A 24,088-nucleotide genomic window follows, 5' to 3' on the forward strand; every position below is an offset into this window, starting at 1 on the left:
CGATTATTTAAATTTTCAAAAAAAATAGTTATGTATATATATTATAGGGTGTCCAAGGAGGAATTGGTCAAACTTAAGGGACTGTTTCGGGATATGAAACTAAACAAAAACATTCACATGAACAAGTACCTTGATTCACTTCATTTTGTAATTTTTCAATAAAAAATAATTATATACTTTAAGAACAAATTTAGATATTTTAATGAAATTTGATACACATATCCCAACACAATTTAAGAGAGGAGTATACCTGAAAAAAAATGTTTTTCCTGTAAATCATATAAAGCTGATATTTTATAATGCGATTCCTGTAGGTAAATGAAATATTTTCATTATACATAATTAGCATTCAACCTCAACCGTTCCTTAAAAAATGTGTTTAAGTGAAAATGCAGGATGGAGATGGTCATAAATTAGAGTTCTCTTGCCCCATTATTAAATTTAGCGTTAAATAAGAGATAAAACCTCATTCTTTGATTCATAAGAGGTTTTTTGTGTTAATATTTTTTTTGTCAAATTATAATTTTTTGGATAAAATTAAACATTTACTGAAACAGTAATTACACCGTTATTTTGAGCAGACTTTAGGCTTTCAGAAAAACAGGAAAAAGTTTGGCGGTTTTTGTAAATTTTCCTTAGATTAATGGGGATACTCCATCCTTTAAGTTTTACCTTTGAAAATTCCAAATCGGTGGCCATTTACATTTTTTAATCGTTAATAAGTCTGCAAAGAGCTTTATCGAATAAAAGTAATTTATTGTACGTATTTTATTGAATTAAAATAATCATTATACAAATAGCGTTAGTTTTATCGAATTATGTTTTATTAGATAAAATTTTAAGCATTTTATTATGAACAAAATGATTCCCCATTCGTTTAAATACATCGATAAAAAAGTTTGAGATATGGTTGAAATTGTTAAAGCGAACATAAAATTTATGCAGCCAAACATTTTGCGCCTATTTTTACCCCGAAAAATGTTGGTGGCAAATATCTCCTTCAGCACTCTTATTATATGTTTAATATTTAAACTAGTTTTTATACTACCTGCTAGAATTACGTTTATTATAAAAATATTTTCGATTTTTTCAAATTCAGCTTCAAAATTAATATAACAAAAGAAAAGTGCAGTTGTATATTCAATAGCAGTTGAAGAAAGAACAAAAATAAATGGTAAAACATAATGAAATCCACCCTATAAAAAAATAAAAGAACATCATCATTAATTTATAAAACATAAAATAACAAACATTAAAATTTTTTTTAAATTACAGGCGTGAATGTATGAAGGAATGGAAGTATTTACGGTTAATAAATTACAAATATAAAATGAAAAGTTTTACAAAAGGTTTCAGCGATGGCTATGAGTTCCTAACATGATTGTTAAGTTTTCTAAATACATATCTATCTTGTTTTTATTTTACAGCTGCATGTCAAAGTTAGTATTTCTTTTATTATAGATCTATCTAAAACATTAAATATCTAACACTTAATTCACCGATTAACACAATGAAACATGATAAACTAAAATATTAAAAATTATTACTCGCTTTCAAATTACATCAAAATCGTTCTTCTAAACCATTTTTTAGAGATACTTATATAAATAATTTACTGTAGAAGCTATCAAAGATTATTTTGTCTTGTCTAAATATTATATATATTTTAATGAGAAAATAATATATTTTTTCATTTAGTATCTTTTTTTTTTTTTTGTCATGAAACCAGTCATTTGACTGGTTTGATGCAGCTCTCCAAGATTCCCTATCTAGTGCAAGTCGTTTCATTTCAGTATATTTAATTATTACTTCATTAAAACTAAAATCTCTGAATTACAATGTTAGAGGCAAAGACAGCATCTACTTGAAAGTTTTTTTAAGTTTACAAAGAATAATTGGATATAACTTCAGTATTCAACAAAAAATATACAAATATAACTAACTATACTATGAGCAGAATATTTTAAACAGCATAAAGAAAATAAACAAAGTAACAGTGATTACATGGAAGACCATGTTATACAGCAGAATATTTTATAATCCAAAATAACAAAAAAAATTTATTTTTTAATAGAACGAACTGGATGATGACCTTAATGTAAAAATTAACCAATATAATGTATAAAAATGTTAATACACTTTTCTTCTCCTTAATCCCTAATTTAGGTATCAGGTTTTTAAATTTATTATTTGTTTATTATTGTGGTTTTTTATTATTATTACTGTTGTCATTATTATTGTTATTGATTTGTCTTATTTTATTTATGTTCTTAAATTAATAACTTATAATTATAGAATCATTTAAAATTTTTAATCTCTCAATATCTTGATCGCCGAGAACACGCAACAATATGTTTATTACCCCGACGGGCTGGTCTAATGGTTAAATCATTGTCACAGATCAGTTGTTTAATAGTTGATTTTTGAAGTCGAAGGTTCTGAGGTTCTAATCCTTATAATAGTTAATCTCTTTTATATTGATTTGAATGCTAGACAGTGAATATGGTATACTTTCGTGATTGGGGTTCAATTAACCACACGAGTCAGGAAAGGTCAGCCAGATTCTGTACAAGACTACATCTTATTTACATGATGTCATACATATCACCGTTATTTTAATTGGCCATGAGGGGGGGGGTTGTTTGTTGAAATCCCATAAATTAGAAGTAAAGACCCTGTTTTTTTATGTGGAATATACAATAACTTTATTAAACGGGTAATAAACATAGAAAACTTTTAAACAAAGCGTGTAGAGAATTTAATTCTATATGAAATAGTGTAAGATAAGTTGAATAAAACAAAAAAAGTTAGAACAATTTGAATTTTATTTAGAAACAGTACACTAGATCAAGTTTACTAGTGCATTATACATACCGATTTGTAATAAATGTTCAAAAATGAGCCCACCATTTTCAACACATTTTTTTGCATGCTTCTTTCTATACTGTATTTGTTGCTCTTTTTGTTCTTCAGTTGTCCTTAAGCGACTCAGCTGCATCCATAATGTGGACAATTTATCCCTCACGAGAATGTATTTTTGTTTCATACAAAATCTTTTTTAATCATCCTCAGACGCAAAATTCTAACTGTATTAGATCTTGGTCACCAGGAATGTGGATCTCCACAACCAATCCATTTTTCAGAGAAATGATGATTTAAGTGAGTTGAAACAGCATTAGAAAAGTGGGGAGGTGCACCATCGTGCTGGAAGTACACTTTGTGTCTCATTGGCAGAGTAACATCTTAGGTACACCTGAGGATGTAAATAGACCTCAGCATTAAGCGGCCAGGTTATATGAACAGTCAAAACAGCTGGTTATGAAAATGGTTGTACCATACACTGATGCTAATTCTGTGTTGAACATTGTTTTTCACCGTTCCATGAAGATTTACTTTTGCCCCTGTAAGCTCATTTCATAAGTTGTTGACACCATCTCAAGTGAAATTTGCTTCGTCAGCAAATAAAACATACTTGTAGAGTTGTCAATTTGTATTCCATCAGTTGTAGAACCGTATGTGAATCAGACCATCTCCTGGCTGTAGATGTTGAAGTGGTTGTTTATTATAAGGATAAAACTTGTTTTTTAAATGTCCTCCAAACCATCAAATGTGAAGCTCCGATCCACTTAGAAAGGTGCCGTACATGATGCCTGGACTGCAATGAATTGCTTCAATAATAATTTTATCAATAACAGCATCGTGTTGGTTAGATCATTTGTAGCTGATACGAATAATAGGTAGTGAACCAGTTTCCTGAAGATTGCGAAAATTCACGTAAATTGTTTTGATACTGCAATCCTGCGATTCAGAAAACGTATTTCATATTCTACAACAGCAGCTGTAGCATTACCATTACATTCACCCCATATCAGCGTATTTCTCTATTGTAAATAAGTATGGCATTACTTCAATGACAGACCAATTACATTCAAAGTGAAATTCACAGAAAGACTTCGATAACGATAGCTCAGTTTGCTGTACCCGATATACTTAATGTACCTCAAGAATGATTTAAAATCCAGTGTTGCATAATGTTGAACAGTTATTTTATTGGCAACTTTGAAATAATCTTTTAAATTTATTTTATTTCTGTCGTTAATAGTTGTGTAATTTTCACTTTTTTTTAATTTTTTAACAGCAAATTTTATTTTTACAAATTTTTCACATGCCCAAAAAATAATTTTTCTTTTTTGTTTATATTATGTAAAAACTTTTCTAAGAAATATAATAATTCTATTACTTAGTAATAGTAGTAAGTAATAGTACCTAGTAATAGTAGTAATTCTATTACTTATAAATACCTTCCAAGCAAATGAATGATCATAAATCCAGGACAATGCTAATATTGAATCTGAATACAAATGTATTTCATGAATATGTTTATTCAGAGCATTTATTACCTTCTCTAATAAATGTGAGAGTAGTAAAGAACCAGATAATTCAAACCTTGGTAGTGTTATTTGCTTTAAAGAAGTAAGTCTTGATTTGGAACAAAGTAAATTACACAAAATTGTTTGATTAGAAAATAAGAGTTTGAATGTACGACCGTAATCCTTTATGGAGGCATCTGAAAATCCATGTATTTAGATTGAATTAACCTCAGCACCATTGATGAATTTAATTGGATGAATCATCTTAATTAAATCAATTAAGTGCAACTGATTGTATAATTTACATCGTTGAGGTAACATCATTGTGAGTAATCTATCATCCCAATTAATTTTAAGTTGCATTAAAGATAGCATAAAACATTTATGATAGAAAACAATAGGACCAATTAGACCTAATGGGTCAAATATTCCTGCAATAATAGTGAGAATAATTCTTTTAGTATCAATAGATTGAGTAAATGTGTCTGTAGAATTGTTCCATAAAATGCCTAAGATATGTAACTCATGTTCATGGGCTAAAGGAATAGAACAGTTGTGCTCAGGAGTAGCAATATTATGATTACACTGATAGGCAAAAAAAAAATTTTTTAATGTTTCTCCAAGTGTGATACCATTTCTTGAATTTCATTTTTGCATACATTACAGATCTGTAAATAGAATTTTTCTATCGCCCTTAGTGTTAAGTAAATTACGCTTCAAAAAAAAATGAAGGGCAAATATAGTTAAAATCTGTAAAATTTATAATTTTGCATGGCCATACCTATGTTAGAATGATTTCACTGATGTTTTTCTGTTATAAATAGCCTCAAGCACATCCCAAATTAATATCCAACAGTAATCGACTAGCATGTTAGTATTCCATTTCCCTTTATAGACAGCTTTCCATCACCAAAATGTCTCTAGAAACATTCACTGTGTTCATCACTATCTCCAAGGTTGTTTGGGAAAAATTCCAAATATTAGTGGAGGAAATGTATTTTCAGACATATTATATACCATAGCTCTTAGGAAGTAAAAGTTGATTAACAATATCATGGTAATTGTTGGATTTTTGTTTGCCGAGAAAAATTTTGCAAACGTCTTTAAATGAAGCCCAAGCTACACGTTCTACATTATTTAACATTGTGTTAAATACATCATCTTTGACCTCTCTCTTATTTGAGGACCAACAAATATTCCTTCTTTAATTTTTCCTTCACTTGCATTCAGAAATTTCTGAATGCAACTATCCTTCTTCATTGCTTTTACAAAATTTTTCATTAGTCCTAGCTTGATTGGGTAGGAGGTAAAAATATTTTTTGGGGTTCAACTAAGGGCTCATGAATAATATTTTTCCCTTTTGGAGTTAAGTTGTCTCATTTCTTCTACTCTTTGGTAACTAAATGTTTATCCCTAGCTTGGCTGTCCCAATCGCAAAGAAAACACATGTACTTGGTATAGTCTAACAAAATAGCTATAACTTTCAAATCACCACATATGTTCCAGCTATGTTTTTTATAATTTATTTGTTCAAGGACGTCTTCATCACATCGTATATCTCTTTCAAATTAATATCATAAGTGATTGGTATTGAAGGATATTTGTTACAGTTGTGTAGTAGAACCACTTTTAAACTATACTTGTTTGACAAATCTATCAAAAGGTGCCAGTCCTCAGGTTTATGAGCTTGTCCTAAGTGCAACATAAGCGCATATATTTTTGCAATAAATCAAATTATTTTCATCAATAAGTACTGAAAATTTCTTTTTGCCGGCTTCAAAAGCCTGAAATTTTGTATTTTTTTGAAGTAAATTCCAACCTTGCAGTCTTAATCCTAACGGTTCAGCTTTTTTTTTTTTTTGATGAATTTAAATCCCTAACTAAGTCATTTAATTACCTATTAATCAAAGGTTTAGTCACCTTGTGATATAAGAGTGGCTTATTTGAAGATAATTCAAAATCAAAATCATTGTTGCCCTTCAGTACTGCCTGATTCTTCATCGCTGCTTTCAAAACATACATCCACAGGTGGCTCAGGAACTGGAATAATTTCACTGTGAGGTACAGGTCTGATTGCAGATGGCAATGAAGGATATTTTACATATGTTTAGGTTTTTTAGAAATTCCAGACACATTTGTTAAAAAAAGTAACAATCGGTTGCATGATCCTTTGGTTCATGCCAAACCATAGGTATACAAAATGGCAAAGCCTTCTGTGTACGTTTCAGCCGTCCTCTTAAATATGCAGAACAGTTAATGCATATCATATGAGGAGTCATAATTACTAAATTTATCATTACTTAATTTAGAATCATTAATGTTATCAGTATGAACTAGTGTGTTGTATTTTTGTTGACATAAATCATATAAGTTATTTGAGTAACATTGATTGTTACTATGACCTTTGTGAAAACATATGAGACAACTATTATTATCCTCAAAAGTCTCTTCGTTCATCATTGGATAAATTTAAAGATTCTTTGCATTTTTTTTTTAATTGATGATTGCCATTACAAAATAAACAATGTTTAAAGTTAGATCTAGAATAATAACTAACATTGTTGTTTATGAATCTTGTTAACATTTAAAGTAGGATGTTTGCAATGAGATTTAAATGCATTGTAATATTGTCCTTCAACATTTCCAATACTGAATTGTGAATTTATAGTACTCAAACTAAGATTTTCCAGGTTGTATCATCTGGTTTCAAGAAATTCTAAGAACTCTTGAAAGTTTGGACCACCCTTATTTGATAATCTTTCCTTCCGTAATCCAGCCGTGTTGTTAGAAATTGAATTGCAACGAATTTGAATATGTTAACTGGATGTTGTATTGCTTCAAGTGAGTTTAAAAATGAAGAAATATCATTAATGAATTTAGGCTGAAGAGCTAATGATTCTCTTTTTAAAAAATGTATTTTTAAAATGCAATCTGTATTAAAATATAGTCATAAATTTTTTATCAAATGTTTTATTAATAAATTTAATGTGATTTTATCATTTTCATTAGTTAATGGAAGCATTTTAATAATTTCTAATGCTTCATTTTAGCGGTGAATGTAATTTTAACGGTGAATAATAATTAGCGGTGAATAATGTAATTTTTGAACATTTGTTAAATCTTTTCAAGTGTGGATTGAATCATTAAATGTATTAAAAACTTGAGGCTATTCAAGAATGTCACCATTAAACAACGGTAAATTGAAAAGGTGTAATTGTAATTGTTTAGTAGCTGTGTCTACAGAATGTTCTTGATTATTTACTCTATGCTGACTATTTAAAAAATGTTGCAGCTTACATTCTATGTTGCATAATTTTTTCTTGATTTGTTCTTGAGCTAAAGACAAACTATCATTATCAACATTTCTAATTGTATCTGAATGGAATCATATTTGCGGTGCAAATTTTTGTAATTTGAGTACAGTATAGCTCTCATCTTGTGATGCGTCAAATTTATCCGCGAATGTTGCAATTCTTGTAACGAAAGCCTTAATTGATTTTCAATGTCTTAAAAATTGTTCTTTATCCATAATGATTACAATAACTAATATGGCCAAAAAAACTAAATAAAACTAAATTACACTAATAATATTATATAGATATTGGTGTTAACGTAAATTATGAACCTAGATCCAATGTAGTGAACAAAACTCCAAAATAATATTTTCATTCATTCATAATGTAATTATTATTATTGAATATCACCAATGAAGATTGAATTTGCCAAATTGCAATGTATTTATATGTATTTCGCAATATGAGAACTTCACAAGTAGCTGATATTTCACATAATTATTTAATTATCCAGTCATATCCATATTTCTTAATTATCCGGCCCAGAGGAAAAAAAATAATGTACAACAATTTCAGCCATGGAACAATTCGTTGGATCTAAACTGTATGTAATAAGTAATGCCAGATAACCAATTATTCATAATCACTTCCTTTATTTGCTTTCAAAATTTACACTTCATTTATTAAACATTGCAATGAGTTATAATAATTTATGTTTTTAGTTAAGTTTTTAGTTTTTTTATATGTCTAGCTAGAACAATAAAAATTTAGTAATGTTGCTTATACATGTTAAAATTAATCAATTTAGCAATTAATCGGGCGTACAGATACTTACATGTTAGGAGCATTCAATAAAAAAGCTTCTTATTACATTTCCAAAAAGGAAAAAAATTACAGAGAAATATTAATGCTACAAGAAAGTGAAATACTAGTGGGTTTAAATTCCCTTACATAACTGGTGTAGTAGATAGCATCTACATTGAAATTAAAACTCAAAATTTTAATAAATTATAATAATAGGCAAGATTACTTGAATGTTAACATCCATGCAGCATCTACTGCTGAAGGATGAGATAATAAATTGCCAGGATGAAGAATTTAGATTTGGACCCAAAATAGTATCAAGCAAGTTATGGTTAAATTTACTGAAGCTTGTTTGCTTGCTGGTATTCAGAAAGGTAAGAAATAGCACCATGATTACTAACATTATTTGAAACTCCTAACTCTAGGGAAAAAATATTATATAACAAGCAAACAAAAACACAACATTTAAGAGAAGTTTCAGATAAATGAAAAAATGTTTTCACATATTTATGCGAGTAAAACTAGACAAAGTTTCTACAATTACAATTTCATTAAGTCTATAGTTTCATTAACATTAAGTCTATGCGCAGTATTTATTAAGAAAAAAAATAATACTTCATAATGTGCACAAATACATAAAGGACAACTTCAACACAACAGTTTTCATTTTCTAGTATTAGTAAACGTTTAATCAGAATCAAGTTATTACTTTCACTGAAATATAATTATTTTACTCAGTTGTTGTTCCTGCCTACATCAGTTTTAAACCCTGTGTTGGTAGGATATCTTAAGAAGAACCCCTCTATTCTTTCTTCTGATATGTTAAAGCAGCTCTAGTAAGAAACTAAGTGCTCATTGGAAGCTTTTTCAGAGTGAAGTAACAAATCATTAGGATGGGTATTCCATTTTGATTGATCTACATTTGCAAATGTTTATAAAGAACCGCGTAAAAAAATTATTTGTTTTAACATTTTTAAGCTAATCTAGAGCAGCTTGATTTCCTCTATATTTGCTTTAAAGTAATAGTAACCTTTTATTTAACTTATTTTAGGCGTTACTGATGATACAAGTATTTGATTAGTTTCCGGTAATTACACAATCTAGAAATTGTACAATCTAGAAAATTATATGGCAGTTGGTAAAAAGTAAATTCATATAATTTTTTTGTACATAATTTCTCACTTCTTAAAAATATCTCAGTAAAAATGACTTCATCTCATTTAATGATTAAATAATACATATACTACTCAACCTGTACCCACTGAGTTGGTCTAGTGTTGAACTTATCATCGCAAATTAGCTGATTTTGATATCGAGAGTTCTAAGGTTCAAATCTTAGTAAAGGCAGAAGGCCTTTACTAAGATTTGAAACTTAGTTACTTTTATATGGATTTGAATATTATATTGTGAGACCAGTGTTCTTGGTGGTTGAGTTTCAATTAATTGCACATCTCAGGAATGGTCAACCTGAGACAGTGCAGGACTACACTTCATTTACATTCATACAAATCGTCTTAAGTAATGCTGTAACAGTGGTTCCGGAGGCTAAAAACAGAAAAAAAAGAAAAACTACGCCTGTAATTCTAATTTTCCAGCCTTATATTGCACCCTCAATGAGATATTTTTAAAAATCTGTTCTTTGCAGTTCGCCTAAGTATGAAAGGAACATTTCGTTTTCAAGTATTTATGTTGACATCACCGATGAATTGGATTTCATTTTTAATTATGATAACAATTATAATTTCATGATCGTACTACAGAAGATATAATAATTTGAGTATTTGTGATCAGAGCTGTTCTACCAAGATTAACTTAAAGAATATAAGCTGATAAAATTAAAAGCCATACTTACTTCATCATACATACTTACTTATGCTTGGTCGTACTACAACTACAGGTAACCCTTTACTACATCTTCTAACAATGTCTTCTGCTACTGCTTTAGTATATACATATGTATTAGCAATATCATCCAGCAGTCTGAAATAAAATAATTTTCATATTAAGTTCTACATATATATAAACCATAAAGATGTTAATCATATATAAAATCATGCCTCTCATTGTAGAGATGTTATCTTGAGTTAAATGATATAATATTGTATTACCACTTTTTTTTTAAATGTTAGCACTTGAGATGAAACTAGTATGCAGTCTTTCTGCACACTTTTGTATATCTTCATTCGGTTATAAAAGGTTGTAATAATACAGCAAACAGAAATATTAAGAAAAGTTTTAATTACCGTTTGGTAAAATGGGTATCTAAGAAATTTATCGGAACTAGTTTTGCTAAATTGATTTTTATAAAACGAATAAATAAATCTTTAAGATGGGGGATTGTCTTAAAGACTCTTTATTAACTGATTGTTTCAATTAATTATTTTGCTAGTATGCATTGTACAAAATACCATTTTATAAATTATGCTTAAGAGAACATTTTAAGAATCTTCAGCTTTATTAGATATTAATATACTTTAAACGATTCAAGTCTCTATCTTCATTAAAAAATAAAACATGTTGTTCTTTACTTTCAAAACATAGAACTAAAATGATTAAAGCCTATGAAAGTGTTAAAAAATTTACATATCTACACCAAGAAAGTTCAGTTTCCCCCCATAATTATATGATATTTTTACAGTGTACTGATCTTGTATGTTCCAGCACATAACAGATTTTAAAATAAGAATGAAAAAATGATTTGGATCTTGATTCTATGGTAAACTCACATCTAATTTTTTTTTTCATAATCTGTATTATTCAAATATGATTACTAATTAAAATATTTGAATATGGAAAATAAACATTTTTGAATACTTATAATATAATAAACATTTAATGAATCATTACTTCCTTCTCTGAACACAATTCCATGCCTATTTTTGACAAGTAATCTTAAGGTATGTATACTGATAATGGTATATAATATAATAATGATCGTAATTCACCTTTTTTTTTGGCTTTTTTAAATATATTATTATAGATAAACACATCAATAATTTTGTATTCATTTCTCAAGCATGATTACTGCTGATATGTTTAATAAATTATTAAAAAAGTGAAATCCACCTTAACAGAAAATTAACTGTGTCTCTAGATCTTTCAGTTCCTTAGAACATCGTCAGGAAAATAAAATAATTTTATAAAATAGTCAAAAATTAAAATGATTAAGCAGTCATTATTCTCCTGACAATGGTCTAAGGTAAAGATCTAGAAAAACACATTTAATTTGCTGGGAAGGTGGATTTTCACTTTTTTAATAATTTTTTAGTACTAATGGATACAATCAATAAATAAAAAAGGTAATAAAATAAATCTTACTAAGGTGTCAGATTTTTTAACTGTTGATTGTTAAGGCACTCTGTTAATGTTATTAATTTGTTGTCGTCAATGGTTGATATATAAAATTTCTCTTCAATTTTATTCAAGTGACAGTTAGAATAGGCTGTTGATACATATACAAATGCCTAAAATGAAAATAAAAAAGAATTTGGTTTAATTAACAGCATCTGTTTAATTTGAAATGTAATTAACTTTTGCTATTTATATTTGCATGATAGTCATTGATGAAAATAGATTTAAAAAAATACACAGAATTAAATAAAATATGATTTCAAAACTCATTCTGGAACAATTTAAGTTTTTTGTAGTAATCTTTGGTGAACAGGAGCATATTTAAAACAGTAGGTTTTATTTTCTCATGATTTTATTTTTCTTATATCTGTTTCCTACAAGTATTTTTATACAGTTATATAGTAATAATTTTTGTTAGTTGTTTTTTTCATAGTTTGGAGTAAGGCCAGAAAAAGGTATTCATACAACTTTGGTAACGTTTCAAAATGCATTAATTTCCTCTTAAAAACAGGTAGAAATCTGTGCTATAAATCAAATTCGATTATTTATTAAATCAAGAATCTTCTCTGAAAAATGTTTAATAACATATCACCCTTGAAATTGACACAGCCTGACGACATGCTATCCTAAACACCCTCAAAGAATGGGGACTCAAGACCATTATATTTGCTTTTATTAGGGGTTTCTTGAATGTTCGAACTCTCCATGTTTGTGCGGAGATTCTCTCTCAGGTAGTGTCAATGTGAAGAATGGAGTACCAATGAAGTGTATTAAGTGCCACGTTATTTTCTATAGTCATCAACAGTATTATTAAATGTGTGCAGACGCCTGTTTCATCTTCTTTATTTGTTGATGTTTTTGCTATATATATTGCGTCCTGTTCTACAGCCACAGCGAAGAGACTACTACAGAACACTGTATCTCGCTTTGAATCTTTGTCCAAGGCTTTACATTTCCACCTTAGAAAATAAAATGTGTAGTCTTTTCTTGTTTGCAGGACTCCTTTATTCTGCAAGTCTTTCTCTGTGGAGAGCTAATTGCTATCTCAACTGATGTCGGATTTTTAGATTTATTTTTGATAGCCGCCTTATGTGGGTCAAGCACATCAAAGAATTAAAAACGAGATGTTCCAAACTTTTAAATATGCTGGAAAGTCCTTAGGAATACCAATTGGGGTGCCATTCAGTCATGTATGTTGTGTTTTTATTATTCCTTAGTTAGTTCCCATTTGGATTATGGGTGTGTCGCTTACTCTTCAGTGCGTAATACCATGTTTAAAATGGTGGATGCTGTACATCATGCTTTCCTTCACTTGCTACAAGTGACTTTAGTTCAAGCCCTGTCATAAGCATCCATGTTGACTGTGGTGAGCCTTCACTTTGGGGTAGACAGAACCAGGTTCTAGCATCTTATTTTACCCGTCTTAAGGGACAGCCAAATCACCCGACTTTAGACACAGTCTTTGGAAATCCTTATTTTCAAAGGTATGAGGACCGTCCACGTTATACTGCCCCTGCAGATATTCGTACCAGATGTTTACTGCACCTTCTATTTTTCCAATGTATGCGTATTCATATCCTCCGTGGAGAATCAACCTTATAAATGTTATGTTTGACCTCATAATATACAATAAAGAATCAACACCAATTTTTTTCTTTCAGCAAGTGTTTCACCATATCTCCAAGACAAACCCAGACACAGCAGTATACACAGATGGATCGAAAAAGAACAATACCATTGGATGTGCATTTATTGTTAATGGCCGAACCTATATGTTTGGTCTACCTGGTATTATGATAGTCTCTTTACTGCTAAATTATACACTATAATTAAGACTTTTAATATCATTAACCTTGAGTACTGTCATATCCTTATTTGGACTGGTGTAGTCCTCTCCAAGCCTTAGAAAATTTTTATTCCAGACATCCTACTGTCACCAAAATTTACAATGCAATCGCCGTTGAAAGGAGTGAAATCAGGTGATCTAGGTGGCCATGCAGTTGGACCTCCCCGTCCGATTCAACATCCGGGAAAATTATTGTTCAAAAACATTGTAAAATCTCGATGAAAGTGTGATGGACACCATGTTGTTGGAAAGTGAAGCCTTTTGGAATCTGAAACAGCGAATTTCTAAGGTTTGACGAGGTACATGTGTCCTGTCACAGTGGGCTTCATGAAAAAAAAACGGACCGATGACCGCCAATTTTATGTTTCTTTTTCCTGTTTATCCTCTAAGAGTCACTGTCAGGTATTACTTCAGAGGATGAATGAGGATGATATGCATGAGTGTAAGTGAAGTTTAGTCAGACTAGGGTCGACCATTCTGAGATGCGTGGTAAATTGAAACCAACCACCAAAGAACACCGATCTAGTACTCAAATTTATATAAAATTGGAACGTCCATAAAGGATTTGAACGATGGATCTCTCGACTTTGAAATCAGCTGATTTGCTAAGACGTTAATTTTCGATTTTGTTATGGAGGATTTCAGTACCCCAAATTCGACATTTGTGTCTGTTAACTTTCTCGCAGGTATGAAAGGTCGCCTCATCAAAAAATTTAACGAATCAAGATAATTAAGACTGTTTTTGTCACGATGCATTATCTCTGCAGCGAACTGATATCGTAAGCGTCAATAATTTGGTTAAATTTTATGGAGTTGTAACTTTTAGGCTCACAGACGGAGTCGCTTATGAACAATGTCGTCAGCAGTGCAACGAGGAATTTGTAACTAGCCCGTAGTACTTTCCAGCACTGGCAGTGAATGCATCGCGTACACGATCTACACTCTCGTCACTAACCGAAATATATGGATGATTTCTAGTTTGTGAAACCAAGCTTACAGTCTCTTTTAAAGTCGTATCTCACTGACGAAAAATCTTGGATGAAGGAGATTCGATATTCCATTCGGTTCCTACAAGCCAAGCCGTTAAACACGTGTAACCGATTGAAACTCCACTGACCAAAACACGCACTGAATCTTCTGTTGCGTAGTACACATCTCGACCGGTTACGATTGACTTCAATACATGTAGTGTCGACTTGCCTGCTCATGCTTATCCTACTGATTTTGATAGTATTCGGAACAAATCTTTGAGATATTTCCTGTCGAATGAACCTCCATTTAAGTGATTACGAAAGACTGTGGTAAGTATTTACCGACTACATAATCAGTTAAAAATATGTAAAATGTATACTTTTTTTTCTCGTCACGTTGCCAAGTGTGGTACCTAAATGCTATATATCACAAGTTGACACATTATTTGTTTTTAATTCCAATTTTAATTCTTTATTTATAAATATATTGAATCCATCTAAAATTTAATCTTTTATAACCGATATCATATTGTAAAATATAGATAAAATTATCTGTTTGTTTTATTTATTTTTAATACGAACTAATTGTTGGTTATTTGTAAACGGTTATAACATAACAAAATGATTGAAATTCTAATCTTTCTTGTTTTTTTTTTTTTTTGGTCGAACAAGTTTGGATACATCATTTTAAAATTTTATTTAATATTTTGCATTGATCTTTTCTTAACTTTTCTGGTGTTAAAACTGGAAGAAGATCCTTTATTAATCTTCGTATTTAATCGGTTTAGTATCCATCACGTACTTCGGAAAAGGATTTTGATATTTTTCTATTTTATTTTGTGCAGTTCTTTTTATTACTAGAAATTTTTATTTTTTAATCTAATGCTTAATTTTTTATTAATTTTCTAAAAACGTTCTTTCATTCCTGAAAATAATTTTTAGTTAACCGTGAAAAAAATAATTTTTTAATATTGTATCTGTAACGATCGACTTAACTAGAGGAACGATAAAATTAATTTCCGTGACGTTAATGAGGCCTACATAAAAAAAAAATAACGGCTGCATTAGCGTTATAGTATTCATATTTGAACTCTATATTTGTTAGTTTATAACATTTTTTAAAATATTTTTTCAAATAAAATTATTAACGAACTTACAATTTAAATTAAAATACTTATTTTGACTAAAGTGTTTTTTTAATAAGGTGAGAATTTCGGAGGTAGTGCATCAACCGTTTTAAAAAAACTATCGAATAAAAGTAAATCTGATATTAATTTTAGAAATTGTATTATGTTGTTTTTCTTTCAAGAAGAGGCGTATTATTCAGTTAAAACCCATCGATGTATATTATAACTAAAGAAGATAAAAACACCTAAAGTAACATTAAATACCGCATTTCTGTGATGTAAGAAAAAGGGTTATCGGTTTTTTAACAGAGGAGTTTGGATTTTTAACGGTTTTTTTTTTATTCCTGTTTTTACATACGTAAACAGAACATTAACCTAAACAGAAACAATTTTATTCTTCCATGAGGAACATTCATCGCCGATGAATGACAAAAGCCAGACTGTGACAAAGCATGTCCTTGATAACAACACCGTGGAGAAGCGACCGTCTAATAGGTTTTGTTGGCCGTGTAGTAAGATCCCTTAATCGTTTGTAAACCAAACCGTGAAAAATTTTTCTTACCTATTCTGCGGTTTTAGCTTCATAAAAAAAGAAAGTATTATAGATAAAAATTTTGTAATATTAAAACTTTTGTTTGAGTACAGTGTGTTAACAAAGGTTCGTATTTTTTCCTGGTGTTTTTGTTATAAAATATTTTGATTAATCGAATAATAATAATAAAAAACAATAACTGCTATGTTGAAAATTATATTATAACTAGTTTACCGCGGCTATAATCGATTCATTTTTATTATTTGTTGAAATTTTTTTATCGCAAAAGTTATAATTACACATTAACGTTGCAAATTTAAATATTTACCCGGTTAAAAAGAATTAATACAAAACGTTTAGTCGAATTCTAATTAATAATTCTTGAATTATCTTGTGCTAGTAGATTTCTATATTTTTTCCGTTGAGTTTGAGACTTAATAACTCGCTTTATAATATCGATAAAAAAATCGATTTGTTTTTATTTTATTCCCCAGTGTCATTTCATTGATGCGTCCAATTTCATCTCATTATTGTAATTTAATCTATAAAAAATAAAATAAAATATCCTTTTTTACTATTTTTAACCCGATTCGATTTTACTTCCTTTTTAAAAGGTAAAAATAATCGAAAAAAAAATTGTCTTAATCAGTATCTAATTTATAAAATTTATTATCGTCCATATTTAAGCGGGTGTTTTCACTGTATTGTAATTATCATCAGTTTTCAAGGAAAGTTTTTTTAAATTAGAATATGTAATGTGTATATTAAAATTTACAATTACTACGACAGGAATAAAGTGGTATTTGAAATAAAAATGACTGCTACGGAGAAGACAATATTCAAACGACTGTAAATTAATATACTACGTAGATGTGAACTGTTGTTCGTATACTAGTAGCAGGCTTTTAATTAATAATTCACCGCGTAAACTTTTTAACTTGTGTACGGGAATACGGAATAGACTTCTTGTACCGTATAAAAAAATCACTTTTCCTACTCGTATTGAAATCTGGATACTTTTGGATAGAAAACTGAGACGCTGCATGAATAACCCCCTCTATTTCAGGGCTGAAATTCGGTTAAAATACTAAAAACAAAAAAATTACAAGTTCGCGATCTATTCTGAAGGAATTTTTTTATTCTTTATTATACATCTCGTGATTTAATGCGGTATCAAAGTGTACTCCGGTGAAAAACAGTAAAATCCGTATATTTTTCATTATCTTTATTAACCGTTGGAATACGGGCCGGTCAGTTTCTTTTCTTTTTTTTTGGATGATAAATTCAGCATATAAGCTGGAAACTTGGCCGTGGGAATACGAAACAGAAATTTTGTAGCGTATAAAAATGACATACCTGACCGGGATTCAAACCCGGGACCCGGATGAAAGGCCGAGACGATATCACCCCGCCGTGGAAATCGGTGATCTGTTTAGTAAGGAAATAGCTACATTAGAAGCAAGACAAATTTAACTTTAATAGTTTCTTACTGATGAAATATACGATTATCTTCCGCTATATATACTACAGTTAATATTGAAGTGCATAATCTTAAAAGGTATAGTTACAACGTGCTTAAATAAAAAAAATAATTAGGTTAACAGTTTTATATATATATATAATAAAAAAAATGTATAATCCTTTTAATTACGAAGCACGTGCACATATTGCGCCCAACATTTCTTAGCTGTATGGATTGTGCGCTATGTGAATGAAAGTTTCTCATGTCCTGAATACTTTTAATTGTATATGTATGATGTATACATATATTGTTTATACAATATACCGGTTAAAGTTTTAAATAAAATACGTAATCGAACGACGTCATCTATATATCTATATACATATATATAATGCATGTACATATATTCAATATGTTTAATTCTATATATCCATATTGGAAAATGGCGAACGAAAAAATTTATGTTGTGGCTTTTCATGAAAACCGTTCATTATACGCATATGTTTTATGGATTTTTAAATTGTAATATTGACTTTACTAAAGTATAATTATACTAAATTTTTCACCATTTCTTTATTAAATCCTTCTTTAATAAATATTATTTTTACAAAGGATAATGATTTAAGGAAAAAGATTATCTCCGGGAATAGATTAAGTTGATTATATAAAACGCGAAATAAATTTAAAAAAAAAATTATGCAATCTGTAAAAAATACAATGAAAATTGCCTTTAAAATAATGGTTTTCAGTAATTTCTGTACAATTTTCTGTCCGACAAATTAAATTCAATGAAATTTTTTTTAATGTGGAGAGAGACATTTTGAGTTAAAAAGTTTAACGGAAAAATGTTTTTACATTCTCATATTCTACTCGTACTTGTACATTGAACTATAGATTTTAAGGTAATTTATATTTTAAGAAAGTTCGTGAATTTTCACTGTGAACTCAACTTTGATTTTCCTGGAGAAAAAGGATATTTTATTTGTTATCTTTAACGAAACTCTACCGTTTTAAAAATTTTGATGTGGTGTTAAACGGTGTTAAAACGCCTATAAAATTACACATACACATTTTCTTAAAATGAAAAGTACATAAAATTTTATTTCATTAATAACTTCTGATATTTTTTTCATTTTTTATTGCTATTGAATTATTATTTATTGTAATTTTTTTTCGAATTAAATGTTAATAAATTATTAATAAATCAATATATTATTTAAATTAAAAAGAGGAAATGAAGTCGAAATCGTACCGATGTGCGTTATAAGATCCAAATAATTCATTAATTACAATTTTATTTGGCTATAACTCTGAAACCAATGAAAATAAGTACCACTTGTGATGTATCGTTGAAAAGCTCTCAATAAGGGCTTATCAATGCTGTTAAGAAAAAGTCCAAAATCCAATTTTGGGCTTTTTTGGATACTTTTGGTCAAGTCGATTGCAATCAAAAGGGGAAGTGCGCAACTAGATGTTACAGCAGTCCTAAATTCAAAATTTCAACATCCTACGGCTAATAGTTTTCAAGTTATGCGAGACATATACATACGTACGTACAACGTCACGCCGAAACCAGTCAAAATGGATTCAGGGATGGTCAAAATGGACCATCCAAAAATGATATTTTCGCCATCACAATACTTTCTTTACTTCGTACAAGGAAGTAAAAAAGATGACAATACAGTTGTAGGACTTTCCCGCCACGCGGTTCTTTTCTGACGCACGGCTTACATACACATCTTAACTTAAAATATTTATAATTTTATTTAAATATAATATTTATTTTTTTGTTTATTTAATTCCGTAATTCTAACTAAAGTGCGCGTGCATACCGTATTTCATTACTAGTACTAGTGGTCACTGGAAATACTTTTTACATTTTAAATATTATTCATAGATTTAATTCTACCGCTCACCTGTGACGTTAAAACATAGCAGACGACTATAGCTACTCGAACATGAATACCGGTGATTTTTTCGGTCGGGTTTCAATTAACCGCACATCTCTGGAACGGTCGACCTGAGACCGTGAAAGACTACACTTCATTTATATTCATACATATAATCTTCATTCATCCGTTGAAGTATAATACTTTACTGCGGTTCCGGAGGCTAAACAGAAAAAGAGAGAAAGTGAAAGAGACGTCTGTACGTCAGTGCTACATTAGCGCTCCTTGTGGTGAGAGGGGATACTAGTGATACACTATACCCGGCGACTTGTTAGAGCGTTTTTTGAGGGTGCGATTTTGTAATATTTTTTGATCGTTAATAAATGCGCCTAAGAAAAATAAGACCTTAATTAGGCGAAATCTCGTGGGTGACCTTGCTGTATAGCCACGTATAGACGATTACCCACATATAGACGTTATGTGCTGCCTAAGTTTGGTCAAAATAGGTCGAGTAATTCTGGACATGTAAGGTGATTTAGGGGGCGACACTAAACGCCGAACACAAAAACGTACTTACGAACATTCGGAAAATTTCCATGCGATATTTTGGTTTTTTTGGGTTCCTTCGTGTCAAAATGTAAAATTCGGTAAAAACCGTATATGCCCAAATCGGACCAATTTTCATAAAATGATGTGCTAACCTCTTTATTGATCTTTAAATGAAAAAGGTAACTACCCTGTTTTTAAAAAAGAATGAATTTAGCATCTATTTTTTTTCTTGGCTTGATATCGCCACATAAGCTTGAAGCTTATGCTTGGGATATGGAAATGGAAATTTGAAGCCTTACTCGGGACCTCAGTATGAAAGGCCGAGACGCTATCATTCTGCCACGGAGATCGGCTTAACTCTATATAAAGTTTTCCGTAAGATTTGTTTTTACATTTATTTTTTAATTATTTCGATGTACTTAGCATTTAATTTTAATAAATAGTTATTTCGTAAATAACTAATTTACAATTAACTTAAAATTATAATTGCTACTATCGGAATCGTGTTTTCCACATCCCAATCCTGTGGGCTTCGCAGTAAGGAACCCGGAATAATAAAATTATTATTTTGTAATAATAAAATTGTTACAACAGATAATAATTTTATTATTCGTCGGATAAATAAACTAGGTAACAGTGAATATGATGTTTTAATGTGCGTGCAATTCTGTATACAAGCACGTCCAGGTTTTCTTTGACAGGTGATACGTTTTACAACCGGTAAGCTGCGTGAACGCGTAACGAACTGTAAACGTTCAGTTTTCTCCCGAGTAGAGCAATTGTACGAACAATCCACAAATTATTACGTTTTAAATCCATTTGTTAATGTAAGTTAATGCGTAATTCATTAAACTTGCAAAATTTAAATCGATTAATTTGCTTACTTAAATAGCAGATAAATGCAATTACGTACTATTAAATATAAACGAGTTACGAATGAGTTTTGACTATGTCTTGTACGTTCACGATCCATAAATATGTAAAACATTAAAATATCTCTTTAATCTCCTTAGTTAAGCGTTCGTTACCTTCATTCGGTTAAAATAAAAGTTGAACTGTAATTGTTTAATCTTATTTTTGGAAAATTAATTGATTTAAACGAATCAAACATCACTAATAAAAATATTTCTCGTAACAAATAATCCGTCCTATTTTTTGTACCGAATGTCATGAATACAATTCCGGCATTTTTTATTTAATCGCCTATTGTATTATATGAATTACGGTCAGAAATATCCACAATTAATTATATTAGATGTACATGTAGTTTGATTTTTTTTTTTAATCTAAAAACATAAATCATTTTCACCTTATTTTAATTAATATAATAAAAACTTACCTTCCATATTAAAATTTAAAAAAAAAACGTTCTATTACATTTTTCGAATAATAGAAAATATATTAAAATTAATACCTTGTTTTATGTCGAATGATATTTATCCGATTTTCAATTCATTAATCATCAGTTAAACTAAATAAAAAATTGCAGTTGCTGTATAAATGTATTTTTATATAAAAAGAATGATACTTCTTGCCGTGAAATGAATTGTACGCCGTAAAAATAATAATTGCCAAAAATGTTTGCTAGTCTATAGTATATAATAATGATTAAGATAACCTAATCGAATACATCCAGTAAAAGCGACTGTACCACTCTTTGTAGAAAGTTATATTTATAAATTACTTTTTCCCGTTTAGCCTCCGGTAATTACCTTTCAAATAATACTTCAGAGGATGATATGTATGAGTGTAATAGAAGTGTAGTCTTGTACAGTCTCAGTTCGACTATTCCTGAGATATGTGGTTAATTGAAACCCGACCGCCAAAGAACACCGGTATCCACGATCTAGTATTCAAATCCGTGTAAAAGTAACTGACTTTACTAGGATTTGAACGCTGGAACTCTCGATTTCCAAATCGGTTATGTAGGAAGACGCGTTCACCACTAGACACACGAAGTCTGTCCAGAAAGTAACTTACGTTTTGAAATAAAAAACCGACCGAATAAAAAAAAGAAATTTATTATATATATTTGAAAGGAACAATCTTAAACTATTTTTCTACACGGGCACCGTTTAAATTAAGCCGCTTATGATAACGATACACAAGCTTTTCCTTCTCTGTATAAATCTGCCGCCTTAGATTTTTGGCACCCATCTTGCACAAAACTTGTGATAACCAAGCTTTCCCGATTCAATTTCATGCAGTAAACTTCGTGAAATGAAGCGAGAGTTCTGTAATCGTAATACCGATTTTCACGAATTTTATCGTTGATTTTCATCGTCAGTTCATCAGTCACAATGCTAGGCCGACCGCTTCGGTTCTCATTATGAAGATTGGTGCGGCCATTTTTAAACTAAATGCACCACTGCCTCCCTCCACCGTCACTCATTATTCCATCTCCGTACACCTCACAAACTTGCGATGAATTTCAATCGGTTTGAGATTTTTGAACGGACCTTACAATTCGCGGCATTTTCTATTGAAGCGCACATTTCAGTTTCAGATCCAAGTTTATGTTTACTACGTATTCCGTTGTAAACTTTTCTGCTCTTTTTATCGGTGAGGTCAAAAATAGGTCATTTCATTTGAAACAAATCGTGTTAACCTTGAAATAACGGTCAAGGTCACCGTACTATGTCCCCTTTCAATCTGAGTAAGTTTTTTTAGGTCGTTTTTTTGTATCGTGCGTATTTTACGAAACAATTTCCTGCGACGATTAAAATGAAACGCTATATATATATTTCACAGTACGTATACAAAACTAGTGTCGTTTCTTACCCGGCTAAACACTTGGCTATTTAAAATAACTATATGTTTTATAGAAACCAATAAAAATCTAATTTTTAACATTCTTATGTTTATTATTTGCTTAGTAGTATACGTGTGTTTAAGAATTGGAATATTTTTCGATTAGATCCTTTTTTATTAACTGTAATGGGAGTTGGGTCAATTTGCAATCATCACCGTCAGAAATTACAATAGAAAATGGTCAAAATTAAGATTGCGCGTTGTTTAAAGTTTGATAGCATCGCTTGCTATCAATGTATGTTGTTTTTGTGTGCGCGCGCGCGCACTCGATTGCATCTAGGGATTTATATGAAGGTAACATTTATACTCGCACCCGTTTATTTGTTCGTGAAAATTTCTGTCGGTATATGTTAGCAAATAACGAGATATTTTGTTCGGTGTTTGGATATACGGTTAAATTTACTTTAAAAAGTACGATATTTTTGTCAAGGTATGTAGTACGGGGTAAAATATTGTCGCATTCAGTTTATACTACAGCTTTGATTTTTTTTTTTTTCACTTACTTCCGTATGTATTTATACTGATTTGGCAATCTAAAACCATTTTTTTATCGTTTTGTGTATGTTTTTTCTTTTTTTTTGATACAAAATTAATTAATGACTGTACTTTTTTTATATGACGTTTAACAAATTCTTAATGTTTAGAATTTCGCTTGTTGATTTTCCGTACCGATAAGGTAATGCGATTGTTATTATATAATATCACAAAAGTGTAAACCGGTTTAAATTAATGAAGTATCTATGTAATGTGACCGCGTTTATTATTTTAGGAAAGTGTTCTATTGACAAAATTAAAAAAGCTTCTTATAAAAATATGTTCGTAAATGTAAAAAATTACTCTTTTTTTTCGAGTAATTAAAATTTTGAAAACATCTAATTTCATAATACAAAAATAAATTTCATGCGAAAATAATGATTCTAGGTAAAAATTCAATGTGAAATATAAGTAAGTTGTCCAAAGTCAAAAATTTTAAATATTTAATTTCTCAGTAAAAATTTGTAATATTTACTGAGAAATTAAATATTTAAAATTTTTATTTCTATTTAAAAGGGGTTTTAAAGTTTATTTATTCTGATGTTTAAC

The 24,088-nt window shown here is 29.8% G+C and overlaps 1 protein-coding gene across 2 annotated transcripts in view; it reads right to left on the minus strand.

Annotated features, from left to right (window-relative positions):
- Window positions 1–274: 274 nt before the first annotated feature.
- LOC142325611 (fatty acyl-CoA reductase wat-like) overlaps window positions 275–24,088 on the minus strand; it is a 77,011-nt gene continuing 53,197 nt past the window's right edge. For both annotated transcript variants that reach the window (XM_075367577.1, XM_075367576.1), the window contains exons 3-5: window positions 11,786–11,931; window positions 10,338–10,447; window positions 275–1,196 (exon numbers count right to left, since the gene is read on the minus strand). In XM_075367577.1, coding sequence (XP_075223692.1) covers window position 10,447; window positions 11,786–11,931 — 147 coding nt within the window. In that variant the 3' untranslated portion in view covers window positions 275–1,196; window positions 10,338–10,446. The remainder of the gene's footprint in view (window positions 1,197–10,337; window positions 10,448–11,785; window positions 11,932–24,088) is intronic.

The sequence above is a fragment of the Lycorma delicatula genome, chromosome 5 (assembly GCF_047948215.1).
Source record: "Lycorma delicatula isolate Av1 chromosome 5, ASM4794821v1, whole genome shotgun sequence".
In the NCBI taxonomy this organism is placed as follows: domain Eukaryota; kingdom Metazoa; phylum Arthropoda; class Insecta; order Hemiptera; family Fulgoridae; genus Lycorma; species Lycorma delicatula.